We start from the raw sequence: 26399 nt of genomic DNA, 5'->3' as shown, positions 1-26399 counted from the left end.
CAATGAAGCCACAAGACCGGCCACAGTTGTGCTCTGCCTCCACAAATCCACACCAGCTTCAGAGGGGAACCTCTGCAGGCCTCCCCGCTCTGGACTCCAGCATGGCTGCCCGGCCACCCCGCCCCCAGGAAGCCACGCCCTCAGACCTCCGGCCACCAGGTTAGAAACCAGGCACTGGAGTTCCCATTTTCATCATGAAAAAGTAAATCAAGCCCATCCTTTCCACATGCTTGGCAAACTAAGTTAACGGATAGGTTTTTCTCCAACCTTCCACTTTTTCTCCCTCAATTTTTGCTTGACCCCCAAGTGATCGCTAACCCTTGCTTACAGATGACTAAGACAATCTTGTGACAAAGGTGGCTGCTTCAGTACCAGAAGAGTGGGTTTGGCTCTTTTAGAGTTTAGCACATGCTTATTTCTAAGTGTCACACAGAACTCGTGACCAAAAAGGCCCAAGAACCACTCAGGGCAGGAGAAAGAGGGGCTTTGAGGGAGACCCCAGGGCCCCTGACCAGGGAAGGAGGTCTCCGGGCCACAGTTGCAGGCCCGGACCCCTCTGACTAGGGCAGCAGGCCCCCCACAACACTGCTCCCTCTGAAGGGGCTGCCAACGGCCAGCGTCAAACTTCAAAACTAACCACCACATTTGGGGGCTGGGGTCCGTCTGATTCCTTTCAGTCCGCGTGCTGCCAGCCAGGCCAGGACCTAGCAGCTACTTTTTTTTCTCGGGGAGCAGAGGAGACAGGAGCCTGGGAGGTCAGTGGAGGCTGGAGCTAAGTTCCGCTGGTGAGAGGCTGGGGCACAAAGGAAGGAACCGCTGGGGGAGGGGAGGCTGGAGGGCTGGGACAAAGGGGACAAGAGACAAAGGGACAGGAAAAGGGAGCCGCTTTCTCCTCTGAGGAAGGAACTCTCCGTTAGCCTAATATTTCACTCACACATCCCTGGGCAAGAAATGCGCGATAACACGTTTCAGGAGGCGGCTTCAGGTGGCCGACGCCCCTCCCGCCTCGGCCTCAGCCGCACACCAGCGCTCCTTTTCTGCCCCCTGCCCATCCAGGCCCGCACCCAGCCCAGTTGTTCCAAGTCAGCAAGGCTGGCTGCCCTTCTCCAGCCCCGATCTGCCACCCTGAAGAGAGACAAAGAATTATTTATTTGGAGAAAAGAAAAACCCTCAAAGTGTCAGCCAGTGACAGGCAGGACACCTTCTACCCAGAAGTGAGGAGGCAGGAGTGAGGTGCCAGGTTTTCTAGGCTGTGGGGGGCTCTTACTGGCGACACAGACAGCCCCTAAGACTACTGCTCACCTCCCTGGGCAGCTGTGACGATGATCTGGACTGAAGGCGAGGGTGTCCAGCACCAGGACGAGGTCTGCACTAAGGTGGCAAAATCTGAAATGTGGCCGAGGTAAGAGCAGACAGACCCTGAAGGCGTGGCTGAGGGTCTGAGGCCACCCTCCCAGAGCAGAGAAACCTCCAGGCTGTCATCATTGCAGCTCCTGATTTGTTTTCTTTTGATTTTGGTTTGATTTTGATTTAGTAAGGGAGAGACAGGATGCCATGACATTTCATGTTGAAAAGCAACGTGGCACCCACGCCTAGGCCCAGGCCAACAAAGGGGCAGTTTAAGGGTAAGGCCAGGAAGCTGGCTGTCATCACCGGCAGGCACAGCAGGAGAAGGCCAGGAGCCACCGGAGCCCCCTTCAACAGACCACAGCCCTCCTGCGCAGAACAAGCTTGGCCCCTTCTCTCCCTGCTGTCCCCCACAGCCTTGCCCACGCCACAGTCCTACTTTCTCTGGACACCATGTCGTTCACCCAAATAGCTGAGCACCCCCAATGTGCCAGGCACAGCACAGGGCAGGATGGTCCTTGCCCTCCTGGCAAGAACATCAGTCATGATGTAGCAAGTCCTTCACGTCCACTGTTTTAAAGCACAAGACTTTTATTGAGCACCAACTGTGTGCCAGGTGCTGGGGGCTCACTCATTTGTTGGGCCTGGGAAGGGGCACTCCTAGTCCTGCAACGGGGACAATGGGGACTTGGAAAGTGGTAAAGAGCCTGTCCCCCAGGGAGGGCAAATGGAACTGAGCCAGGTGAACCAGAGAGGCTGGGAGAACAGCTCCAGGCTGCTCCCTCCTGTGGGGTCTAGGCTGGGCGGCCAAGCTGATGGTGGCCATGGCTCCGGCACCAGGTCCCCTAAAGCGTCGGATGCTGCTGCTCCAGAGGGGAGTGACCATTTCTGCAGCCTGGCCGGGGTAAGTCACACCTCCCCTGCCCCTTCCCTTCCCCTCCGTGGTTCCTCCTCACTCCCAGACCCAATGCTGATCCCAACTACACCCCAGACAGGGCCCCAGCAGCTGGCCCACCAAGTAATCAGACCAAGGATCTGCCACAACCGGCTCTGGATAGGAACCAGCCCCTCTGCCGTGTGCAGTGACAGCTTCTGTCCTCGTGAAAAGAACGCTGGGTGACAGACGCTCTGCGTGGAAAACATCTCAGAGAGAAAAAAAGGAAGCGGGAGAGAAGCCACCTGAATCTCAAGTCTGCAGGGCAGCTCTGGACGGGGCCAGCAGCAGCTTCCGGGGAAGCACGGCCCAGGGCAGCCCCAGCCCGTGGCCCCGGTGAGGACCGGGGCGGGATATTCCAGGACAAACTCGCCTCACCGGATAGGGTGGCAATGTGGCCGGCACCTGTGCCTCGGAGGTGGCCACGGCCTGGCTGCAAAGCCCAGCCCCCAACCACGAGGAGGGGGATTTGTGTTTTTGGTAAAGCCTAGAAAAATGAACTCGGTTCTGAGAGACTGTAGGCTCCCAAAGGTTTCCTTAAAACCAGCACATCCTTCACTCTCTTAGCCTGTGTTCTTGTGGACTTGTGTTTGCAATAACCAATTTGCTAAAAACTTTTACTCAAATAGCCGTACAAGAACATTTTTGTTCCAACTCTTCTCCTGTCTCTAAGGTGCAGCTGTCACTTTCTGCAAACTCTTAGCCACACCTGGACGAGGCCCCGAAACGGCTCGACCCAGCTCTGGGGAGCCGCAGGTGGACGCCGGGCCCACCAGGGTGCCGTTCACGGCCACTTCCCAGGGCCTCCAGGAAGCGAACACTCAGTGAGCTTCAAGCAACTGGTCCCAACACCACAGAGCCGGCCGGCCAGCGGCCAAGGGGCCACGGCAGAGTGACCTCCTCGCTGGTGTTCCTGTCAGGGGCAGCGCTCGCCTGAGGGGAGGCAAGAGGGCATTCCGGTGCCTTCCCAGGACAAGCCCAGCTGAACCTGCAGGATCCACCTTCTATTTAAAGACGCGAAGTCGGCATCTTAAAGCACATAAACCTCAGCTAAACGGGAAGAGGCGTCTATAAGTTCCATGAGGGCAAAGGATTGCCGACGTCCTTCTGTCTGTAGCCACATCTGAGAGGCATCACCCATCTGATGGATGAATAGCTGAGAAACACAGGCATCTGCTCTGACCCTCATTGGATCCTGGATAAAATATTCCCCGAACTGATGCCATTAGGACAGTCATAATAGAGGGGGGGGGGGTTTAAAAGCATGTGAATATTTCAAGCCCTTGGAAAAGCCTGAAGGGTGGACGGGCTTAGAACTAAAGAAATCCCTCCGCCAGGGTGTGGCAGACCCTCCCTGAAGACCAGATAAGAGCTGCTCACAGCAAGAAGCCAGGCTGCACACGGAGACTAGCTGAGGCCCCCCACACCCCCCCCACCCCGCCCCTGGAACCTTGCTCCTCCTCCTCGGCTAAGCAAACACCAGTCTTCTCCGACAATGCAAAGGTCAACTGTAGACTTGTGTAGCCTGATCAATGGCCCCCAACCCTGAATTACAGGGGGTCAAATCATGGAATGTTCCTGCACAGGTGAGCGGGAGAGTTAGAGGAATCAGAACCGGCCATTTCCCATCCTCCTGGGCTGACACCGGCTGAGTGAGGGCGTCGGGGATTCCAGATCGCAGGCCTGCCCACTCACTCCCCAACCCCTTTACCAGAGGCAGAAACTGGGCCAAACAAGAGGCACGGCGCTTCCAGCCTGAGAGGCCTCAGAAGTTGGCAAAATGTTGGGTTAATTGAACAGTGAGCATTTTTCCACACGTCTCTGAGGACACTTCACATCTGAAGCGATCAACATGTCAAAGACCCATTTCAGAAAAGAGGGGAAGGCCAAGGCCAGAGGTCAAACCAGCAGCCAAACGTGGACATGTTCTGAGGGGATTAAGGCTTCAGGGAGAGCAGTTCAGATGCAGAGACTGCACAGCCGGGGCCGTAGGAGGTGGGCGGCCCCAGCACTTCCTGATCACTTGCAGTCAATAAATACGAATCAGGTAGTCATCAGGTGGCAGGCTCTGAGTTTACAGGCCCTGCCCCATGGGCTCAAAGATGATTATAAGAAGTTTCTTAGAATTAGGTGACATCTAAACTGAGACATGAAAAATGAACAGGGTTCCCCAAAGTGCAACAGGCAGGGAGAACAGCCTGTGCAAAGGCCCTGAGGCAGGGAGCCCAGCCCTTCCCTTCCCTACCTACAGCCCAGCAATGTTTGGTATCTAAGTCTCAGGGTTCACACTCCACCCTAACAACAAAAATACACAGTCATAATTTTTATTTCTAAACACAAAAACATTCCAAAATTCCCTCAATTTTTTTTCCAACAGACAAGGTCCACCACCTTCTCACCTCGCCCTGCTGACCACTCCATTTCTACGGTGGTTTCCCACGAGTAGCAGCTTCTAATTCCTCAACAGTTCACAAGGCCTCCAGTTGAGGACACACCCTAGCTCCTCACTGGCCAATGTCGCCCCAGCTGCCTGTCTGTGTCTCAGAGCAGGCCAGGCCAGGGACAGGGCGGACATGTTTCCTAACCAAAAGAAAAGAGCAAGCCCGATCTGCTCTGGGCAGTGCAGACCAGGAAGGAAGGAGGAAGTCATCTTGAATGCAGGAAGTCCTCACTCATCCCTAGGTGAGGCCAGAGCACAGCCCAGCAATGGGCGCTCCATCCCAGGAAGGTGAAGATGGTTTGGGGTCAGGAAGCGGGGCGAGAACACTGCTCTGGCCTATGCATGGCGTGCACTGGAGACACACCAAGACTTCTATCCTAAAAGCACTTGGTTCCCTTGGCTGGCTCTGTCCCCACCCTCACTCCCCACCAAAAACAGACTTCAGGAATAAAATGAATCAAGTTTTACAAGCTTCTCTATTTACCCAGGGCTACAAATCTATCAGTGGGGAAGCTTTTAAAATAAACTCTCTCCTAGCACTGTCACTTCCTTTCTCCTACTTGCCACTACACACACACACACCCCTCCTCCTATGGGTTTTTTTAACCTTGGCTGTGGATCCTGAGTCTGAAGGAGGCACTCCAAATTCAGAACACACACCAATCCACCACTCGTAAATACTTCCTGCTTTTTATCCTGCACCTCCCATTCACTCATGACTCTAAGCACACCAGTACACCTCCCTACGGGGGGATACCGTCCCAAGAACCCTGGCGACCTTTCAGCCTCTCGTTCTTGCATTCCAGAAGTACTTACTGGGCATCTTCTAGGGTGTTCTGCATCCTTGCCTCAAAATAGTACTGCGAGTTGAGTGCAATCTCCATCTTACAGCTGAGGGCACTCAGGCCCAGAAAGTCAAGCAATTGCCATAGGTTACACTGCGAGTAAAGGCTCTAGTGGGGATTAGGACTCAGGCTGCACCACCATGTTCTTTGCACGTTGGTTCCCTAGCACCCCGTATGTATCAGACACAAAAGCAAAGTTGCTTCCTTTTTTTTTTTAAGGGAAAAAAAAAAAGAAAGACTCCTTCTGGATCCTCAGCAACTGTAACATTAAATCTTGAAAGCTAAAGTCCATTTCAACTTGTGCTTCCCAAAAGGATCACGGAGAACGCAGCCAGCACAACACAGAGGCTGCACGTCAACGTCGACGATGCCCTTCAGTACAGCTCCTGAAGGCACAAGGTTTGGGGCAGCTTCCCCAAGACAGGGAGGATGCCCAAGGGGCCATAAGGAGCCAGCAGCCCAGTGGTCGAGGGCCTGGGGCTGGTGTCCCGAACTCTCACTGCCCACAGGACTTTGGGCAAGGAGAAGTGAGGGCTGAGTGGCCTTTCTGCAGTGGCCCCCGGACCTCTTGTAGGGCTTGAGGTTCTCCAGATAGCTGAGCACGTCGTGAACTCCAGGAGCTGGGGAGGCGGGCCTATCTAGCAACTGAGGGGATGCAGACTACGTGCCGGGGTCTGCGGCTGGAAGCAGCTCAGGTCTTCTCACGCCCACTTCCAAGGCTACTTATAACCCATATTAAGGTGGCTGCAGAGGAGGCAACGACATAGCATCCCCCAGAAAAACAAAATGGAAGAAAAACAAAACGGGAAGAAGGATGCTCCATTTTCAAACCGGCCTACCCGACTCGTCCTAAACTCTCCAGCTCCTTTCTATACTTCTAAATCCAGGAACTGGCCCTCCTTTCTGATCCCATCTTCCTCCCAAGCAGGAAGCCCCTCTCCTGTCTGGCCTCTGTCCATTGCCAACTACTACCTAACGGGATTCCCTTCCTTCCTGCCCACTGGCCTCCCTCCGCCACTCATGCCGACCACACCTGGTACCTCCTTCCCCAGCTCTCAACTTCCCCAGCAGTGAGGACTTCCGTCCCATCTGCCCCTCCCACTGGGCTGCCCAGGGCACAAGAAAACACGTTCTAAGAAGCCGGGAGTTGGGCTGGCCCCGTGGTCGAGTGATTAAGTTCGCGCGCTCCGCTGCAGGCAGCCCAGTGTTTCATTGGTTCGAATCCTGGGTGCGGACATGGCACTGCTCATCAAGCCACACTGAGTCAGCGTCCCGCATACCACGACTAGAAGGACCCACAACGAAGAATATACAACTATGTACCAGGGGGCTTTGGGGAGAAAAAGGAAAAAAATAAAATCTTACAAAAAAAAAAAAGAAGTCGGGAGTTGGAGCGGCCAGGTAGTGTAGTGGCTGAGTTCGCACACTCCACTTCAGCGGCCCCGGGTTCATGGGTTCGGATCCCAGGCGCAGACCCAGCACCACTGGTCAAGCCAACACTGTGGCAGCGTCCAACATAAAGCAGAGGAAGACTGACACAGACGTCAGCTCAGCAACGGTCTTCCTCACACGCACAAGACAACAGTCAGAGGCTGTCATCCACACGTGCGGTGTGTCTGAGTCCAGCCACGCTTCATACACGGCAGCGCCTTGCTGGATTCTGTCTCCTACCGCCCATCGCTTGTGGGACTTTGGTCAGAAAACCCCGAGGGGAGAGCCTGGGGAGACTCTGAAGGCTCCAACCCAAGGACCCGACCGTGGGTGGCTCAGACCCACCCTCTCCATCAGAGCAGAGACGAGGCTCCGGGGCGTCAGGCCACCCTCCCTTCAAGAAAGGAGGGTTTCCAACCAGCCCTTCCACAAAATCCAGTGTGGCCTCTTAACTAAAATCCCCCTACTCCACAGAGGGTCTTCTCGGATTATTTTCCTTCAAAAAAACATAATTTACACATTGAGCATCTTTACTTTCCAAACCATTCAGAATTAGGGAAAGGGGGGAAAAACACGTCTGTTTCTATTTGAAACTGTCAAAATTAGCATTCAGTAATTAAAAATCACACCCTTTCTCTTAATAACCTAACCAGCGTGATACAATCAGGTTGTGCCAACTCTTTAATCTAATTGACTAATTACAGATTTTAATTTAGTCAGTTACTGAACAACTGTTGACAATTTGTTTTCATTAGGGACAGAACAGAATAAATATTTAGGCTTCCAGTCACAAAGACTCCTGCAATCAGCTCTCCACCGTGACCCCGACTTCAGAGCAGGCTCTGGTCCAGCAACATCCTGAGGCACAGGTACGCGGCCCTCAAGCCACTGCCCGGCTGCAGCCCCTGCCTGCAGCCTGCCCACACGTCCCCTCTGAAGACAAATCCCTACACACAAGCAACAGCCTTCATTCCCAGAGCACAGGCAACTCCCGAATTCACACACGTCACTCAAGAAGTGGCAAACACTTAAACGTTGTGAAGAAAAATAAATTCAACGCTACATGTCACTGGTTTTTAAGCAACAAAATAAGTTAACAGTCAAAATAGGTTTATCTGCATTTATCTCACTGGGACGAAAACTGTCGCTGACATCTATTTTGTTTTTTTTAAAGACATACATTTACAGGTTTCTACTGAAATGATCCAATTCTTTCAAAGTGCATTTTTTTCTCAAGGTCCCCCATCTCCCAAAGTCATCCAAAAGTTTGTTAAAATAGCAGTGTGGCTCAAAGCCTAGGAATGGGGCCCTGGGTTCAAATCCTTAATGGCTTCACTTCTCTGAGCCTCAGTTTCCTTGTCCAAGGAATGGACAGCCTCTGCCTTGGAGAGAGTCACAGGGATTAAGGTCCTGCCCACGCACAGGGCCTGGCCCAGAGTAAATGTGCAACAAATGCTGGTCACCGCTGTTTCAGAAATCGCTGTGTCCCCTTGGTGTCCCCATGCTACAAATTAGGAAACTGAGGCCCAGAAAGAAGACAATGGTCAGCTGGCTGAGAAGGGTGATCTCTAGACCCGCTGTCCAGTGGTCCATATCTCCACCCAAAGCCAGCTCAGAACAGGAGGGAACGTGGCACTTTTGAGCCTTTGCAGGTCTGAGGAGTGGCGGCTCTGGAGCATCTCCTGGAGACGAGAGCTGTCCACTCAGGCTCTCACACCCCTATGGCATCCACCCTTCAGGCTGCATCTTCCCTTGCAGGAAAGCCTTGCCGGCACTGCAGGTATGACCTAGAGCGACCTCTGCATTCTGACCCTTCTGACTCCCGGGGGCAAACGCAAGGCACTCCTCGCACAGAACCCAAACCTGCCCATCCCAGAACAAAGCTCAAAGCAGCCACCTGCACCGCTGGGCAGGCGGGGGGAGCAGGGACAGGAGCCAGAGGCTCCCCTCGAAGACTCTAACCAGGCCTCCTGAAAACTTCCGGGACTCTGGAGCATCGCTGGTATTTTTTAAGCTCAACAAGAATCAAGACTGCCCCAACTGAAATGGAACCCGAATTCCCAATGTTTTCTGTTGACCAGAATTCCACCAACCTGGCGCGCTTACATGGGTTCGCCTGAGCCAATGAGAAGCTCCAACCAACAACGACACAGTTCTCGTTTTTCCTACTTCTTCATGAAAATGAATGGTGACTCAATGTGTGCGATCTGCTTGTAAATGAAATACTTTCAAGCATGGAGTCCACGGGGGACGGCAGAGGTTAAGCCAAGGGGTCTTGTAAGTGAAGAGACGGGAAGAGATGGGGAAACTCTTCTTTAAGGTACACAGGCCCAAAGCAAGATGTCTTCTTGCTGGGCGAGGCCACTGAAAACCAGCCCAGCCCCTGCACCCGTAGGCAGCCACTGCAACTTGTCCGGCCCCGGGGCCCGCTCCCACCCAGCACCACACCACCCCGGGCGAGGCCGGGTCATCCAATGATCAGGCAAGACGGACGCCCCAAGACGGTATGAATTCCTAGGGAGGCAGGTGGGATGGCAGGAAGAGCACTTTAGTTGAAGTCCACCTTCAACATTCCTGAATCCCCCAGTGCCTCAGGCTCCTTATCTACAAAACAGGAATAAAAAGGAACTTAATCCGTGTACACATGAGACAGAACCTCATGCCCTTAGGAAGGCGCCTGGCGCACAGTTAGCACTCAGGAACTGTTCACTGTTCTTACCAGCTCTGCCTCCACCAACGGGACGATCCTGTCCCGTACCCTGCCCGAACAGAGCGAGAGCTGAGCGACACTTGTTTTAAAACTCGGCACACAGTACGTGCTCAATAAACCAGTTTCCTTCGTTAAATAAGAGATTCACTATCATTAAACCGCAACACTATAGTTTAGTAATTCATTCCTCAGCCAGAAACCACCACCCCAACTCCCAAGGGCTCGGCCTCCCGTGGGAGATCGCCGCCCCCTAAGGTCACGGGGGCCAGCGTCAAACGGTGTGGTTTTTACCTGGTCTCTCCTCCTCCAGTTCCTCTTGGCGAAGATGCTGCTGGCAAAATAATGCCAAAGAAAGTATGCGGCGAGAGTCAACTAGATTTAAGTTCATTTTCTGTAGCTTGGGGTCAGAATCGACTGAGGCAGTCACTCTGGTGATCAAGTTTTCTGCAATTCCCTATTCCACGCATTAGCTCGCTGACAGAAATTCACTGCGGTATTTAAAGTGGCAGCCATCACAACTAACTCAAATTGTATTGGCTTCCCCGATGCTGAAATGCTCTGCTGAAACCATCAATTGGCCAATTCGGAGATAATGTGGTGGCTGAAATTCCCTGTCACGCCGTAAAATCCCCTTTTGGAGCGGCTCACCGGCCTGGAGATCCGCAGCAAAACCTGCAGCCAGAGCTGCGGGCCAGCCCTGCCCAGTGTAACCCAAGCGAGCTGGCGGCGCGGGACCTGGCCAGCGGCAGGGTCGCAGGGCTGCCAAGAGGAGGGCCTCCAGAGAGAGGATAACATTTTCTACTGGAAGCCTTCTAAAAGACAGCAAGAAAAGAACAGCAGCATGCACACGCCCGACGCCAGCCTGCCCGCTGGGCCGTCAGCCCCCTCGGCTCAACCACATGGCCAAAGCCACAGGGAGCCCCCCAGCACCTCCCAAAGAAAGCCATGAGATTCCCAACGAACGGCACAGACACAGGCGCCATCCAACCTCATAAGTGGAGGTTTTCTAAAGTCAGTGGCTGCCACCAGAATCAAGAGCCCAGCCGGTCACGGACTTGCTGTGTTACCACCCTACTCCAGGCCTCCGTTTCCCCATCTCTAAACTGAGGCTCCTTTCCTGATATACATGCTTTAGTTCGATGGTCTGCCCAAATTCGAAACAGCCTTCTCAAAAGTGGACCACAATTTACAAACCATTTTCACGTGCTCTCACCCGACTTCAAAAAAAGCTTGAGAAGCGGATTTCACATCATTTCACATCACAGAAGAACAAACTGAGGCTCCGAGAGGCCACATGAAAGAACCAGAACTTGAACGCTGGTCATTCAAGTCCAGATCCTATGCACTGTCCATGACACTGTGGTGGTCCCCACCTCCAACCAGCGCAGAGCCAGGCAGGCAGCAGGTACCCAGGAATGACTGCCCACTGGACCCTCGTGTCACGGTCCAGTCTGCAAGGCCATGCTCTGTTCACCCCAAGAGCTCGCAAAGCTGCAGCTGGCACCCTGGGCATGGGGGAGGTCTGCCACCCGAGCCTGCTCTCTCTAACAGCCTTTTGTGACTGGGAGGGAAGCTCAGAGGAAAACCTCAGACAGGGCCCCTGGGAGCGGCCGTGCTTCTTAAGGTCAGAGGACTGAAACAGAAGTGAAATGTCAGGCGCTTCACCCAGACAGACAAAGAGCGGGGAACACAAAGCCCGCCTCGGGAGCTGTGCAAACAGCTGTCACCGGGAGGGGACAGGGAATTGGGGAGGCTGGGCCGACCTAGGTCAGACAGGATGCCCTGAGACCTATTCTCAAGATTCTTGCTGTGGCCTGAGCCCCGCAGATGTTCAGACAACACACTCCACAGGGGGCCGGGACCCCTGCCTCAACTGCAGACAGGCGGAAAGAGCCGCCCCACAGCCAGCAGAGACAAGCTGCAAACTTGAAGTGGGAGCACCTGTCGATTCAGCAGTCTGCAGGCATCCGTTCGCTCACCCTCCTCATGTGCAGCACACTCAGAACACGGCAGCGCCCACCAACGTGACAAAGGGACCACGAGGCCCCCCTCTGGAAGCAGGTAGGCAGACAACTCCCCCGAGAGCCGCAGAGGAGGGAGTAACCCCGATTACAGATCAAGACACTGAGGTCAGCAAGCATCGCATGTCACTCGGCCCAAGTTACCCAGCCTTATAGGACCCAAGATGCGCTCCCAGCCCTCCCTGGGCTGTTGGGTTTCAAAGTTTAGAGGGAGACCCGCCACGAGGTACATTTTACATTGCAAACCCAGGGCCCACGTTCATTTATAGGCCATGTAAATCACTGAAAACAGGAGCTTCCCAAAACAATACTTATGTTTACTCTGTGTGATGTTGTCGTTTCTTTTTCGTAATTGCCAGTGGTGACCCACTAAGCTGATTTCACCAGGCACTAATGGATCACAACTCACACTTTGCAAAGCAACGCGTTCCCACGCGCCACTTGTCCATCTCCATTAAAACATGTACTTAACACGCCCGATCCCCGGGCAGGGGTCAAATACTTCTCACTTCTCCAGGCTCCGAGTGAGTGTCGCTCACCAACCTCGGGATTTATTCAAGACTCTGCAATAGGCCCCAGGAGGAGGAGGGGCAGAAAAGGGTGAAGCTAGGGCTCCTGCCCTCAGGAGCTTTCAATCTAGAAGGGGGAAGAGCAGACACACAGCCTTGACCCAAATCACTCTCCTTCCAGGTACCCTTAGCAAGTGAATGAGAGACAGAGTTCCTGGGAGAAAGGAGGGTGTTCCGGTGGGGGTGTCCTGGCAGGCCCAGAGGAGGACCACATTCCAGGTGGGCATCTGCTCTACAGAAGGGCGGGCTGGCAGCGAAGCCCCATCTCAGGGGGTACAGTGCCAAGTAGGGACCTGGGGAAGGGTCAGAGGGGGCTGGGGAAAGTTCTAGATTCCTACAGCAAGAGAAGAGGCCAGAAGAGGGGAAAGTGGACACTGACTGAACCACACCAGCCCAGGGCTGGCCAGGTGGCAACTCATGCCATCCTCACGGGCAGGGGCTTGGCTGGAGGCTGTCTGTGAACCCTCCTGCTCCAATGACTGCAGGGTGCTTAAAGGTGAATTCAAACCCAGGGAGGGATCCAGAGAGCTAGCTAAGCAACAGGTGAGCCAGCCACCAACAGTTCATGTTTCACAGGCACAACTTCTGACACCAACGCCATTCTGCTGGCACCGCCCCCTTTGGGTCGAGGGAAAGCCAGAATGCATGCCAGGCCAAGGTGACATCATAGGAATGACAGCAGACGTTAATACAGCATTCACGCTGTGCCAGGCACCATAGGTATTGTGTGCACACACACGCACACAGAAGCTCATTTAATCCTCATCACCACATGATGAGGCAAGCGTACTTCATTAACCCCATTTTCCACCTGAGGAAACTAAGGCATAGAGAGGTTAATTAAGGTGCCCAAGTTTGCACGGCTTGTAAGGCAGTAAGGCAGCACAGGGCAAAGGATAGAGTCCTGGACCCTGATCGGGTTTGCAGGTTTGAGTGCAACTGGTGACCTCAGGCAGGGCATCTTTCTTCTCCCGGCCTCAGTTTACCTGCCTGAAGATGACTAGGTGACCTCTAGTTCCATCATCTGCAACCCTGCTGTCTACACACATTAAATAGGTTTCCAGCCACCACACAGGGAGGGACCGTCTACCTCTTTCCCCGTCCGCCCTCACTCTGCATCCTGGTCTCTCCGAAGAACAAGATCACTCTGCACAAGTCTTTTTAAGCACTTATCACAGCCGGGGCTGCACCTGTCTCTCCAACTAGACAGTGAGCAGAGCAGGTGCTCAGTAATCGCACTGAATCAACACCTCGAAACTCAGCGGTGTCTCCTGCTCCTGGTCCGAGGCCAGCTGACCAAGGCCTCAGGCTCACCCCGGGAAGCCCAAAGAGGAAGCAGCTGATGAGCCCACAACCAGCTTCCTGCAACGGCCAACACACACCTTCCCAAGCTCGCCTTCTCCTCAACGCCCCTTTCTGGGACTCCTCACTCAACCAAAAAGTCAAGCGAGGCCTGAGGCCGGCCCAGGCAGCATACAGACCAAAGAGGGCGATGACAAGACCCCCGACTAGGAGCTTTGGCTCCTGTTTAGCCCTCGAGGCATTTCCACAGCACAACTAATGTTCCCCATGCAGCTCTCCATGCCTTTCTCTCGGCCACCCCCACGGCGGGCTGAGCAAGGACGACTCTGTGCTTATTCCACAGTCAAGAGACTGGACTGTGAAATGTGAAGACCCCCCAGCTAAAAAGGCTGTGAAGCCAAAAGTTGAATCCAGATTTCCGCTGATGCCAAGTTGCAAGCCTTTGGGTCTTACCATTTAGCTACATGGTGGCCACACGTGGGGGTGGGACAAGACCACTCTGTCCAACACAGATAAGGGGCGCAGACACCTCAGGGGAGCATTATCGGTGCCAGCCTGTGGCAGGACCGCCGGCTCTGCCCCTTGCAGGGGTGTGGGGGTGAGACAAGGTAGCTGGTATGGGAGAAGGACACATCGGGGAGCCTGGCACCCTGGGCACTCAGGCACTGGAGGGCATCCCTGGGAAATTCAATGTCCAGTTCCCAGGGATCAACCCGCTTTCCCAGAAGAATACCCTGTTGTCTCCCTCATATTACAAGTTTTTGAGGAAAATTTCAGGGCTATAAAAAGAAAGGAAACAAAAACTTACCAAGCACTAGCCAGAAAGAGACACCCAATTTACACATCTAATACTACTTAACCCTCCCAACAACCACGCAAAGGAACCACTATTTCCCTATTCTGCTGCTCGGCAAACTGAGGATCCGAAAATCCGCCCTACCAAGAAACGACCACGTGGGGACTGGAACTCAGGTGTGCGTCCAGCCACCAGTCAGAGCCCAGACCCTCCAAATCCAGAGGACTCAAGGCCCAGGAAGAGAGACGCATAACACGAAGAGAAACATTCCTAAAACTCCTCTCGCCAAGACTACAGAAAACCCCATTACCCTGGTGAATCCAAACAAACGATCATTATTGTCTATCTGCTCTAAGCTCCCAGCAACGTGCATTAAAGAAGTTTATGTGAATCGTCTAATGCACTTGTGCCGTGGTCAGAATTATTACCAAGCTAAAAAAGATTAATTTTTCTAAATACTCTAAACCCTAGACACTATTGTAAAGGCTACAGCTAGTGTAACATTTCTGTTATCTTGGCTGACAGGCCCTCAGGCACACACCTCCCTTCCACTTCTCCCTCTTAAGGCTTCAACACACGCACTCACACACAGAGGCGGGAAGGCCGAGGGAAGGGGACAAGTGGCCCTGGCCAGAGGTCCCGCCAGAGAACCCGCTTCCCTTGGAAAATTGAGACAGCCGGCCTGAGCGAGGCTGCAGGGAGAGCTGGTGTGCCCAGGCTGCCTCAGAGCGGTGGCTGGCACAGAGCTAACTCTGGGGCCGAGTTTGCAAATGCTTAGCTAACAAAGATGGCATTATGCAAAGACTGGTGCGCACGGCTGGTCTTGGAGTTCAAATGAAGTGACCACTGCCAAAAACTTTGTTTGGGTCCCCACCACTCCCCGCCCACCTCCCGCCTTGAAATAAAGGGCAAGGATTGGCAATTTGGGGTCCTGCCGCCACTTGAAACCCATTAAGGTAGCCGCATGGCCCGGGTTCTGGCAAAATGCAATTGCAGTTACTCATTTAGTGTTTAATTAGCTACCGATGGAGGAGTCTGGCAGCCTCCCGGGTCAAGAGGAATTGCAGCAAATGGGGAGAGCACCCGCAGAAAGAACACGACACACAGTCTAAGCTCCAGGGGAGTGGGGAAAGAAACAACTGTGTGTGTGTTTTGTTTTTTTAATCTGCTACACAAGGGTGCCAAGGGTTGGAGCCAAAGGCAACGCCATGAACTTGCCAGGACCTCTGGGCAGATAGCTCGGCTGGCTTATCACAGGGGACAGCACGCCCCCAGCTCCGCAGAGCCCCGCAGCGGCCTTCTCCCCTCCCTGCCCGCTCTGCCACCCTCTCATGCCCCTGCCCCCAAAGGGTGCTGGCAGGCGAGGACACTCCCACCTGGCAGGAACCTCTGCCCTGCACCTCCAAGGAGGGCCCTCTCAAATGTCTGCTGTTTCAAACCCACCAAAGACGCTGGATCCCTGCCACGGAGCCACAAAGACCTCAGCTCTGTCACAGCCAGAACTCAGGGGCACTTTCCTACTCTAACCAAACCTCCTGCAGGCACAGCTCACAGCTGGGAGCCAGCAGAGTCCCTCGGGGTGGGAGGACACGGGCAAGGGAGCCAGCCCGCTGAGGGAGGCTGAGTCAGGGACTCAGAACGGCACAGCTGAGAGGGACCTCAGGTCTTCAGAGCAGGGAGACTGACGCTCAAGACTCCCCAAGGTCATGGGACTCCACGTCCACTGCACTCCCCAAGTTCCTCACTGGGGATCACAGAGCAGCTCGGGATAAGGGGCAGCAGTCTGTGAACCTCCTGAAATCATGTACAGTCTCCTTTGTGGGGGGACATGCATTTTCTGGAAGGAAAGGCCATAGTTTTTATCACACTTTCCCTGCCAATGGGGCCACTGCACCACAACCACACCCCATCCGGAGCTCAGGTCCCACCTCTGCCAGTGACTCCGCGGTTCACCTCTGAGGGGCTCCGTTTAACTCCCTGCTCAATTCATCTTTCGGCGAATACATATGGACGCACTTTGGGTCAAATGCAAATATCTTCCCTCTGTTTCACAGAGCTTCTGTATCAAATGAGTGTTGACAAAAGCTGAGAGGTGGAATTGCAAAGATGGGAGCCTAGACTCTGCCACCTCCTGTGCCCTTGGACAAGCCATCTGAACTCCACGCCTCAGGTTCCCTGCCTGTAAAAGGCGGATGAGATTTAACAACAAAACTTGACCAGCAAGGCAGCTGCGAGGCCGAACCACCACCATGTATTGAAAACGCATTGTGAAAAGAACAGCAACATGAGCCGTGCAAGGAACCAGCACCTTCAGCTCAGAGGCCACTTCACAGCCTTACCTACACCACTCATTTCTTGCCACCAAAAGGACAACACAAAATCAGCTACCACAAGGAGAGAACGGACTGCCAGTTGGTGGTTGAGAAGGCACCAAACTTGGTCCCTTCGACCAACCTCGCAGCCCCTAGAAGAAATCGGAGTGGAGAAGGGGGCCAGGACAGTGCCGGGCCTGCACTCAGCCGGGAGTGCCCACTCCACAAACGGCCAGGACCCAGACAACAGCGTCTAAGAGCCCAGCGGGACCCCAAGAACTTCAGTCAACACTCAGAACCACTGCTCAGGCTGAGGGGAGGGGGAAGGAGCAGCAGGAAAACCCCAGCAGGCACCTGCCCGGCCTCAGGGCCCTTCTGAGGGAGGGCAAGCCAGCTTCTCAGGAAGGTCCACTCTGGGTGCTGAAGCTCGACGCTCCCCAGGATGTGCGGTCGACATCAGGGCACCCGGGCTGACGAACAACGAGCCAAGAAAACTGAAGTTGCCAGGTGTGGGGCGGAAAATAGGCAGTGACTCAAACAAAAACTCACCAATTCAAAGAAAATTTAACCCCCTCCCGCTGGGCCACATGGTTCATTCCAGGCCCTCCAGCTGGCCTTGACCTGGAGGAGCTTTTGAGATCACCCGACCTCTGACCCAGCCCTTAGGAAGGGGAGACAACTTGCCAGGAACACAAAATCATTTCCCCGCTGAGAGCTGAGATCTTCCAGAAGGAGGTCCCTCCAGCCTCCTTATCCCGCCCCCAGGCACTTACTACGGCCTCCCCACCAGGCCCAGCCAGGGACCTGGGAATCCTGGGATGTCCTTGATGGAAACAGGCCAGTGACTGCACACTCACATTTACACTCCACTTTACCTTCTCAAAAGGATTTAAGGTAACTAGCGAACTGACACGAAAATCACCTGGCTCAGGATAACCCAGCAAAAATGAAGTCACCAAAAGAACACCTTCCAACATTCTGCTGGCTGCTCCAGACCAGGTCACTCACTGGCCCCAAATTACCTATCTTTTCTCACCCATAGTCCCTTAACCCCTTCATTCAATGAGCGCGCATGCCTACTATGTACCAGGTATTATGAGAGCTACAGAGATAGACAGCTCTGCAGATGAACGTTCTCTGGCATGGAAAAAATTACTAAGCTGTGGTTGGAAGGACAAACCTGAATGAGAAGTTAGTCAGAATAGGTGCGAACAAACGATACTGGCCATGGACCCGGGGCCAACCCACGGCTGGGTCAGGAACACCAATCTGGAGTCAGTTATGATCTGTGTTCAGGTACTAACTCCGCCACTTACCAGGTGTGAATTAACCTCTCTAGGCCTCAATTTCTTCATCTGCAAAGTGGAGCTGACAACATGCCTTCTCTCACGGGGTCACTGGCGGCTTGAAATGAAAGACTGCATGGGGGCCCAGCACATGGAGAGCCACCAACAGAGGCTTTGTATAGGTGGTTTCTATAGACTCTGAGATGAAGGAGCCATCAGAGCACGGAAAACGATCATAGAAGTAGTCCACGAAGAAGAAGGTAAAAGATGGATAGGATCTAAATGGACAAAAGACATACGCACTCCAGACAAGAGAAAGAGAGTCCAGAAAGAGGCCCCAGCAGTAATTCTAGCAAGAAAGCATGAGGGCTAACTGGATGGTGGCCATGGCAATGAAGAGAACACATGAAGACGTGAGGACAGAGAAAAGAGGGTTTCTTTTCTTAATTTTCTTAAATATTTCTTAATTTTCCAGTTGCTTCTGTCACCTCTGCAATCAATGCCATCCTTCACTCCTTCACAGCAGATATGTCCCTTTCCCATCCCCATTCGTCACTCATCCCTCCCTCCCACAACCCGACTCTTAGACCACATGAGACCAAGTGGACCCCAATCCAGGAAAAAGGGTTTTGATCCCAAAATCTGTGAATCCTGGGCCTCAATCAGCGTGACTTCAACTCTCAGCGGCATCTTCTAAATGTCTATGCCAACGCAGCAATCTCTGCACAATTCTGCTGCCAATCCTAAGTTACTAAAGGCAAACTCATGCAAGCTCCCATTGCCGCCATATTGTTTCAAGATGGCAGACCAAACCACAAATTGCCAGAGTGTCTCACATCATTTACCAGAGCACCAAACTTAGTTGAAAATCATTAACTTCTTGGAAAGATACCCTGCAAAAGACAGCACAGACATCCTACCTCAAGAGATTAACTTGAAATAGGCATGTCTACCCATCCCCCACTCTAAAATGAAACCATTTGCAGAGCAGTTGAAGACTGGCCACACAGGAATTGGCGGTCCACAGGTTTTTAAAAAAAAAAAAAGCGCAGGATTTTTACTAGGTAGAAAGGTCAAATTCACCAACTATTTTTACACGGCTAATGTACCTCTTAGCCTCCTCCCCCAACCTCCAGCTCGGGAAACCCTATGATCATCACCACGAATTTTCCCAGAAGAACCACATCACAAGTGAACCAGTCACCTCACCTTTTACTACTAAAAGTTTGCCAGGCCTTAAGTACCACACGCCAGCTTCTCTTTTTCAACTCTGGAAGGGCACAAGAACTGGTCAATTTCCTCAGCATTCCACTCCAAGGGCTTTAACTTTTCAGCACTAAATTTCATTAGCAAAATTTCATCACATCAAATATTCTCAAAACCAGGGAGCCTCCAGGTGAGTCTCTCACTCCTCCTGTCAGGAGAAATGTTCACCAGAAAGATATTTATGGTCGTGGGATCTGACCACTTGTGAAACTCAACCAAATGGGTTCTGGTCTCTTAGGCCGGTTTCAGACTCTGCACAGAGGGGACTCATGGCCTGGCCGAGTGGGTGGGCCCTGATGATGTTCAAGAAACCAACTTCCATGCCCTAGGGCTCGGGGAACATGCCTACCCACCTCATGCAGAAGTGTTAAGACCAAACTAATCACGTCTTATGCACACATGCCTGCGCGCGCACACACACACACACACACACACCCTTCTGCAAGGTCAGTAGGGAGTGAGGACTGCAAGGAGCTGGGAAGATGTACAGACACTTCCCTTCCATCTCCCCCCAAAGATCCTAACCTGTTCCATCTGATCATGAAGTCTGACTCCGGCCCTGGTTTGGAGTCCATTATTTTTTTCGAGGGGGACTGCCACGGGAGATGGACAGGTGGCAGACATCTCTCTCACAAACATTTCATACAATTTAAGAAACTCATCCAGGTAAAGGATGAATGATAGGGCAGAAGGCACCACAATGTGATGAAATTAACCACCCCAACAAGAATATTTTAAACACAGGATTATGGACCAGCCAAGGACCTCAAAGTAAACATCATCTTAGTGGACACAGCATGAGCCCCTCACCAAACACCTCCCCCCAAAAACATCATTTAAAAGATCACTCCCTAGAAAGTAATGCAAGAGTCCATTTCACCAAATTCTCACTCAACCACTCCTTCTACTCCAAAACACGAGTTTCATATTTAGTTTTTTGTTGTTGTGGTGGTGGTCAATTTTTTCTTAAACCACCACTAAAGAGGCTCAGTCCCCTCCCAGCTAACTGTCCACTCAGAACATAAACGTCACACGGTTGAGGCCCACACAGTGCCATTCAATGCTCCAGATAAGTATCGACGCTCTTTTGCATAATTACATTATGAGATACCGTTCACCAAGTTAGAACGCTGCCGGTGGGGGGGCGTCCGGGGCCAGGGCAGCACGGAGGTGGGCAGGACAGAGGAAAAGGCAAGGAGAAAACAAAGACCACTGCCAACTGGCTGTGTATTTGCTTTTGGGACTAAAGAACTTAGAGCTATCCAACCCTGTAATTATTGCCAGGATTAAAAATTCGTTACTCACGTAATCATGAAAGGCTTTCGCTTCACTTGAATGTTCACAAGTGTCTCGCCTTTCAGGAGCTGCACAGTAAAGGTCCCAAAATACGCTGCAAGTCGAAAAATAAAATAAGATCGGGTTACTAATTATGACTTGTGTACCAACGGCAAGTGCACCGCGCACGGTGCTGACAGCGCCAGGTCTCCCAGAGGCTGGATCCCCCCTTCAGCCTGCGGCGGGCAAACTCAGCCGAGAAAAGAAAATGGATGCAACCTCTTCTGCAAGCTAGCCATCTGTAACCAGAGTAATAGTCCTCACCTATCACACACCTACTATGTGCTAGGTGCCTCCCACCCATGATACTGCGTGACTACCCAGCGCTGTAAGGCACGTGATTTTTATCCCCACTTTATACATGGGGCACCTGAAGCTCAAATAGGTTAGTACAACCCACCCACAGAGCATCCAGGCCCGTCTCTTCTGTGCTCCTTTGACCTCCCCCTAAACCAAAATAGCTAGATTTCGTAAAAAGATTTAATCATCAAAGTCAGGACTATGATTCATACATGCAGCAATCTGAGCGACTGGCAATCAAGGAACCTACAGGTTCTTAATCCCGCAGCCCCACCCCTCCCCCCTCCCCCCACTCCCACCAAAGGTATTCTCTTGCCAGAACCATTCCTCCCCTGCCCGCCAGAGAACATGCATCAATTAGCCAAAGGAGAGCTTATGGATGACCAAGAATCTTGTCTTTCCACGTTGACATAGACAGCCCTCCTCAGAGACGCACCTGTCCCAGATGTCCCCCCTCAGGCCCCTCCGTGATTTCGTAGGGTCACTCCAACACCTTGTATCACATGAGAATAGACACAATCCTATGTCAAACAGTAAAACCCTACGCAATCATGGGGTAGCCGCTGCTATTAACAAGGAGACTTAGAAACCCTCTCCAGGTCAGGAGCCCATGGCCCGGGGATTCGAACCTGCTCGAAGGGTAAAACGGGCTCTGGAGTGGAAGTCTGACTCCAGGTCCAGTGCTCCTGTCCCCATCACAAACTGCCAACTCTGTCATCATCAGAGGAGCATCTCCCTCAGGTGTGTGAATCCACAGCCTGGCCCCCTCAGTCAGCTCCCCTGCCTCCTCCCACCTCCCAAGGGGCGGTCATTTGCTTGGTGTCAAATCGCACGAGGCAACTTCTAGCTAACAAGACCACGGCCATAGCCACTCAGAGCCACCACTGCCCGAGTCCAGGACAACAGACTGTCTACGTTCCAGGAGCTGAGACAAGGCTGGAGAAGTTCCGGGGGATTATACACAGAACGGGAAAATCGGGGACTTCTACTAGCTGTAGACGGGCTCCAGAGCATCCCTTTCTGTCCTCCGAAACCGCACACATTTGATTAACTCCTCCACACACTAAGGATTTCTGACACTACAAACTCCCCAGCCCCTTCTGAGTAACTTTAATTCATATGCCTAAGTTTCTGCAAAATCCACAGCGGTCAGACCTGCCAACCCCATCCACACCTTCCTCTCCAAAAACGGCCACAGAAAACCGATCGCCCACTCCCACAGGTAAATCCTCGTGCCACACCACACGCCTCCAACAGCAGCAGTTCCGAGGTTGGCAGAAGTAATTAAAAACTCATTTTCTCTGCGCAAGTTAGAACAGACTCTTCGTCCCACTGCATTTCAAAGAGACTTGGAACAGTAAGCTGAGCTGGCGGTCAGGTAAACGCGCTAAGACCCAAGACATGGCACTCCGCTCTTCTGAACTCCACCGAAATATCAAAAGCCACTCTGCTTTCTTTTCCTTTTCAAAAGGACGTCAAAGACTCCGCCAATCGCTCCCACAAAACACCCAGGGCTCCTGCTCCCGGCAACTCACTCCCGCCTCCAGCAAACCTGCGGTGGTCCCACACCCACAGGGCCCCGGGGCCTGGAAAAGGGTCACAAGCGAGAGGGAACCCCTAACTCCCAACGACAGGCACTCTGCGAGGTCAACCCACCCAGCTAAGGTTCTGGGTAAAATGAAACTCTGTGGTTTTAGGGATGTGGGGGGTGGGGGAGGGCCCACAGAGGAGAGGAAGGTCCAGTCAGTCTGAATCAGTATCTTTAAAGGAAGTGGCAGTCCCTTCTCGCTTTTTCTCAGGGTGCCTGGAAAAGGCCCCAGTCAATTTTCTCTCTCAAGGTTTCGAACTCACAGAAGAAAAAGGAAGGGACGGACAGGCCAGTTGTAAAACAGACCTGGCGTCCCCTCCACCCCACCCAGCCCCCAACCCCTCTAATTAAAGCAGCATGCAGAATTAACAAAAACCCTTCCCTGTTTTTTCCAGCCCCTGCCTAGTGCCCAGGGTGAGCTGGGAAAGCAAGGAGCTTCTCCTCACACACCAGGCAGGGTCTGGAGATTCTCAGTAGGAGGGGAAGGCAGCGGGGAAAACTTCAGGCACAAGCCCCTTCTGTCCTCTTCCTCCTTCCCCAGGCCTGGTCCCAGTGAGCCGTGCCCTGCTCTGGCAGCGCTGCCCATGAAGGTATGGGGGGCCCGCCCCAGGCCTCCCGTCTTTGTTCACTGGGACCCCGGGCTCAGAACAAAACACACACACACAAAACTATCACACAAAACTTACCACCACCACGAGTGCAAAAACCCTGGCGGTTCTCCCAACGTGATGTTTTTTTCCCATCGAATCTGGAAAGGAGAGAGCAGAGACAGCTTAGAGGAGCAGAGGGAAGGGGTGGGCTGGGGGCTTTCCCCAGCCAAAAGGCTGTGAGGACCAACTGACAATAAATGCCAAAAGGTGATAAAAATTCAAAATGGTGGCCACAGTGGCTGCTCCTGAAAACAAAGGCTCTAAGAATACTGGGGAGGAGGGGGTGTCAAGAAATTGGATGATGGGGGGAGTTCCACTCACCTCCGACAAGAAGGTCTGTGCAGATTTCTGTGCTCCTACGTGCAGTAAATATTCGTAGACGTATAAAGCTAACCTGAAAAGTGGGCAGGGGGCAGAGAGAGAGGGAAGCGTCAGATCACACGGGAGCGAGCGCCCGGACCCTGCCAGCCGGCTTCCAGCCCTGTCTGCGCTGTCCCATTGTGGCCCCGACCAGAGGTGAGCAGCTAGCTCGGCCCTGCCTGGGGCCGCGGGGGCGAGCAGTCAGGGGGTGGGGACCAGGGAACGCGTTACTTCCAGCCGTGAAGGCTAGAGAGCAGCCCCCAAACTTGAACTTCCAAGAGGCGTCGGGACCAAACCCCCCTAGGTCTCTCAAACTCCCAAGCCACTGACCCCAGAGCCTCCTGCCTTTACGCGACCCACTCCTCGCCATCCTCTCCCCAGCTCTAAGGGTCCGGGGCGACTCCGTCCCGGCCTCCGGGGTGCCCAGCGAGCTCTGGAGAGGGCAGCAAAGCGCTACACTCCCATCTCCCCCCCAAACAACTGTCCCCCAAGCCTAGGGCCGAGCCGGCGCTGCCGTCCCTGCCCAGCGCGGCGCCCCGGAGGGCGCGGGGCCGGCGGCGAGGCCGAGGGCGAGGAGGGGAGAGCGCTCGGGGCCGAACAAAGCCCCGCACGCACTCCTCACGCCGCGGGCGGACAAAAGGAGCCCTCGGGGCTGCAGAAGCCACGCGCCCCCTGCCCGCGCCCGGTGGGCAAAGTGCGGCGCGGCGGGAGCGCCCCGGCGGGGCGGGCGCCCGGGCTCGCTCGCGGGACCTCGCCCACCCTCCCCGCGGGCCCCCGCGCCCCGCACGCCGCGCGGCCACCAAGTGCCCCCTCTCCCGGCGGCGCCCCGCGGCCCCTTCCCCGGTGCCCCGGCCCCCGCCGCTCCCAACAATGGGCTCTCCCACGCCGCCCGCCGCGGCCTCGGGAAGGGGCCAGGAGCGGCGCGGGGCCGGGGCGCAGCAGCCCCCGCCCGCCACCTGCCTCCCGCCGCCCGCCCGAGCCCGCGGCGGCGCGGCCGCCACTTGGAGCCCAGGCTTACTTTTCCCGAGCCTGCCCGTCCGAGGGCACCGCCGAGCCTTTGCCTTTGGCAAACATGGTTCGCAGAGAAGAGGGCGCCGAGCCTCGCCGCCGCCGCCGCCGCTAGCGCTCCGCTGCTCCCGAGCTGCCCCCGGCTCCCGGCCCCCTCCCCGGCTCGCCCGACGCTCGCGCTCTCCTCGCCGCGCTCCCCTCCCTCCCCCCCGGCGCTGGCTCCGCGCTCTTTCCAGCTGTCAAAGCGTCAGCCCCGGACGCGGCCCCATCGCCCTGGAACTCTCCCGCGCCGGCTGGGCTGGGTGCCGCTGCCGCCGCCGCCGCTCGCCCGCCGGCCGGCCGCCCGCTGCTGGCTCGCCCGCGCGCCCGCCCGCCCGGCTCCGCCTGCGCCGCCCTCCGCGCCTCCGGCACCGCTGCCGCCGCCGCCGCCGCCGCTGGTCTACTCGGAGCTCAACCGAACGTGGCTGCCCGGGCGGGCGAGCGGGGCGGGCGGCAGCGGCCCGCGATTGATGGCCGCCTCGGCCAATCGGCGCTCGGGGGCGGGCCCGGGGCGGCCGGGAGGGACGCCCTGTCAGCGCCGGGCCGCGGCAGTCCCCGCTGCGGCCGCCTCCGAGGAGCCGCTGCCCCGCTCCCGCGGGCGAGCCGGGCCGTCCGGGCGCGAGCCTCTCTCCTCCGTAGATGTGGGGAGGGGACGCGAGGCGCGGTGGGTGCCCCGGGCTCCCGGCCCCGGCGCGGAGGGGCTGACCAGCGCTCCCGGCGGCGAGGACCGCGGGGGGCGGGGGGCGCTGCGGCAGCGGCGGAGGGGAGGGGGCGCGGACCCCCGAGCGGAGCGCGCCGGCCCCCTCCCGCACGGCCCTTCCCCCGTCTGCCCCTCGCCTCCCCCCGCCGCGGCCCGCGCCAGCCCAGCCCTGATCGCCCCCTCCCCTCGCCCGCCCTCCCCCTGGGCCCCGACCCCGACCCCCTCCCCGGACTCCCACCCGGCCCCCCGGCCGCCCCGCCCCCGGTGCCCCCTCGCGCCCAGTCTGGCTTCCGAGCGCCGGGCCCGGGGCTCCACGCTGCGAGCTGGGCGGCTCGAGCCGGCGCCGAGGCGCGCGGCTGGTCCTTTACTAGATCATTAAAATACTTTGGAAAACCCCAAAGTGGAGCCGCGCGAAAATGGCCCTTGGCGTGCTTTGGGGAGCCTGGGGGAGGGGACGGGGGACTTGAGAGAGTGAATGCTCCCAAATTTCCGAGGTCTGCCAGCCCTGGCAAGATAGCCCCTTGGCTTCCCCACGGGAGACGGTGCCATTCTGGGGGCGGGGGTGGGGGGCATCACCTGGGCGCCCCGCGACGCGGAATGCGCGCCACAGAAATCTGCAAACTTCAAATAAATGGAGCTAAATTGGGGAGTGGGGGACGAGAGTCAGGCGTGGGGGGAGGGGAAGCTTCCATTGTCAGTGACCCAGGTGTACAATGGGAAATTGAGGGGGGGCTGGCAGAGTGACCCAGCTATTTGCTGCTGACTCCTTTCTGCCCACGCTGAGAATCCCGAGGATACACTGCGTGTCCCTCATTAGAGACTCTTAAGACCAGAAACCAGCGAAATAGGGGAAGACTTCCCCATTTTCACACTGTTTTTAGAGCGCGGTCCTCTTTAAACGTGATAAAATACTGTCGGCTCTGTCTCTTTAAAAGAGTCAAGCAGAAAAAGCTGTGTAAGCGCTGATTGGCTGCCTGTTTGGATACATCTTTAGGGGAGCCTTGAAACTGTTAGCCTAGGTTGATTTTTTTTTTTTTTAACTGCGCTGTTCCAATAAACAAGTAACGCCCCTCCCCCTAACATGCCTCGCACCAAACAATTAAAGGATAGGTCAGTGTCCTGGGGAAAACACGTTTCAAGTAGGAAAACTCAGAAGTAGG

At 55.0% G+C, this 26399-nt stretch overlaps 1 protein-coding gene across 6 annotated transcripts in view; it reads right to left on the bottom strand.

Annotated features, from left to right (window-relative positions):
• The window catches only part of SSBP3 (single stranded DNA binding protein 3), a 162204-nt gene extending 137519 nt beyond the window's left edge, over positions 1-24685 (bottom strand). For 3 of the 6 annotated variants that reach the window (XM_023629491.2, XM_070259878.1, XM_023629500.2), the window contains exons 1-4: positions 24511-24682; positions 23454-23526; positions 23169-23230; positions 20565-20649 (exon numbers count right to left, since the gene is read on the bottom strand). In XM_023629491.2, coding sequence (XP_023485259.1) covers positions 20565-20649; positions 23169-23230; positions 23454-23526; positions 24511-24566 — 276 coding nt within the window. In that variant the 5' untranslated portion in view covers positions 24567-24682. Of the gene's footprint in view, positions 1-20564; positions 20650-23168; positions 23231-23453; positions 23527-24510 lie in introns of all 6 variants that reach the window. The other 3 variants (XM_070259877.1, XM_070259880.1, XM_023629506.2) reach the window with 3 other exon arrangements.
• Between the last annotated feature and the right edge of the window lie 1714 nt (positions 24686-26399).

Source organism: Equus caballus, chromosome 2 (genome assembly GCF_041296265.1).
Source record: "Equus caballus isolate H_3958 breed thoroughbred chromosome 2, TB-T2T, whole genome shotgun sequence".
Taxonomy (NCBI): Eukaryota; Metazoa; Chordata; class Mammalia; order Perissodactyla; family Equidae; genus Equus; species Equus caballus.
Note: the sequence above shows the minus strand (reverse complement) of the source record. Positions and strands in the feature narration are given on the sequence as shown.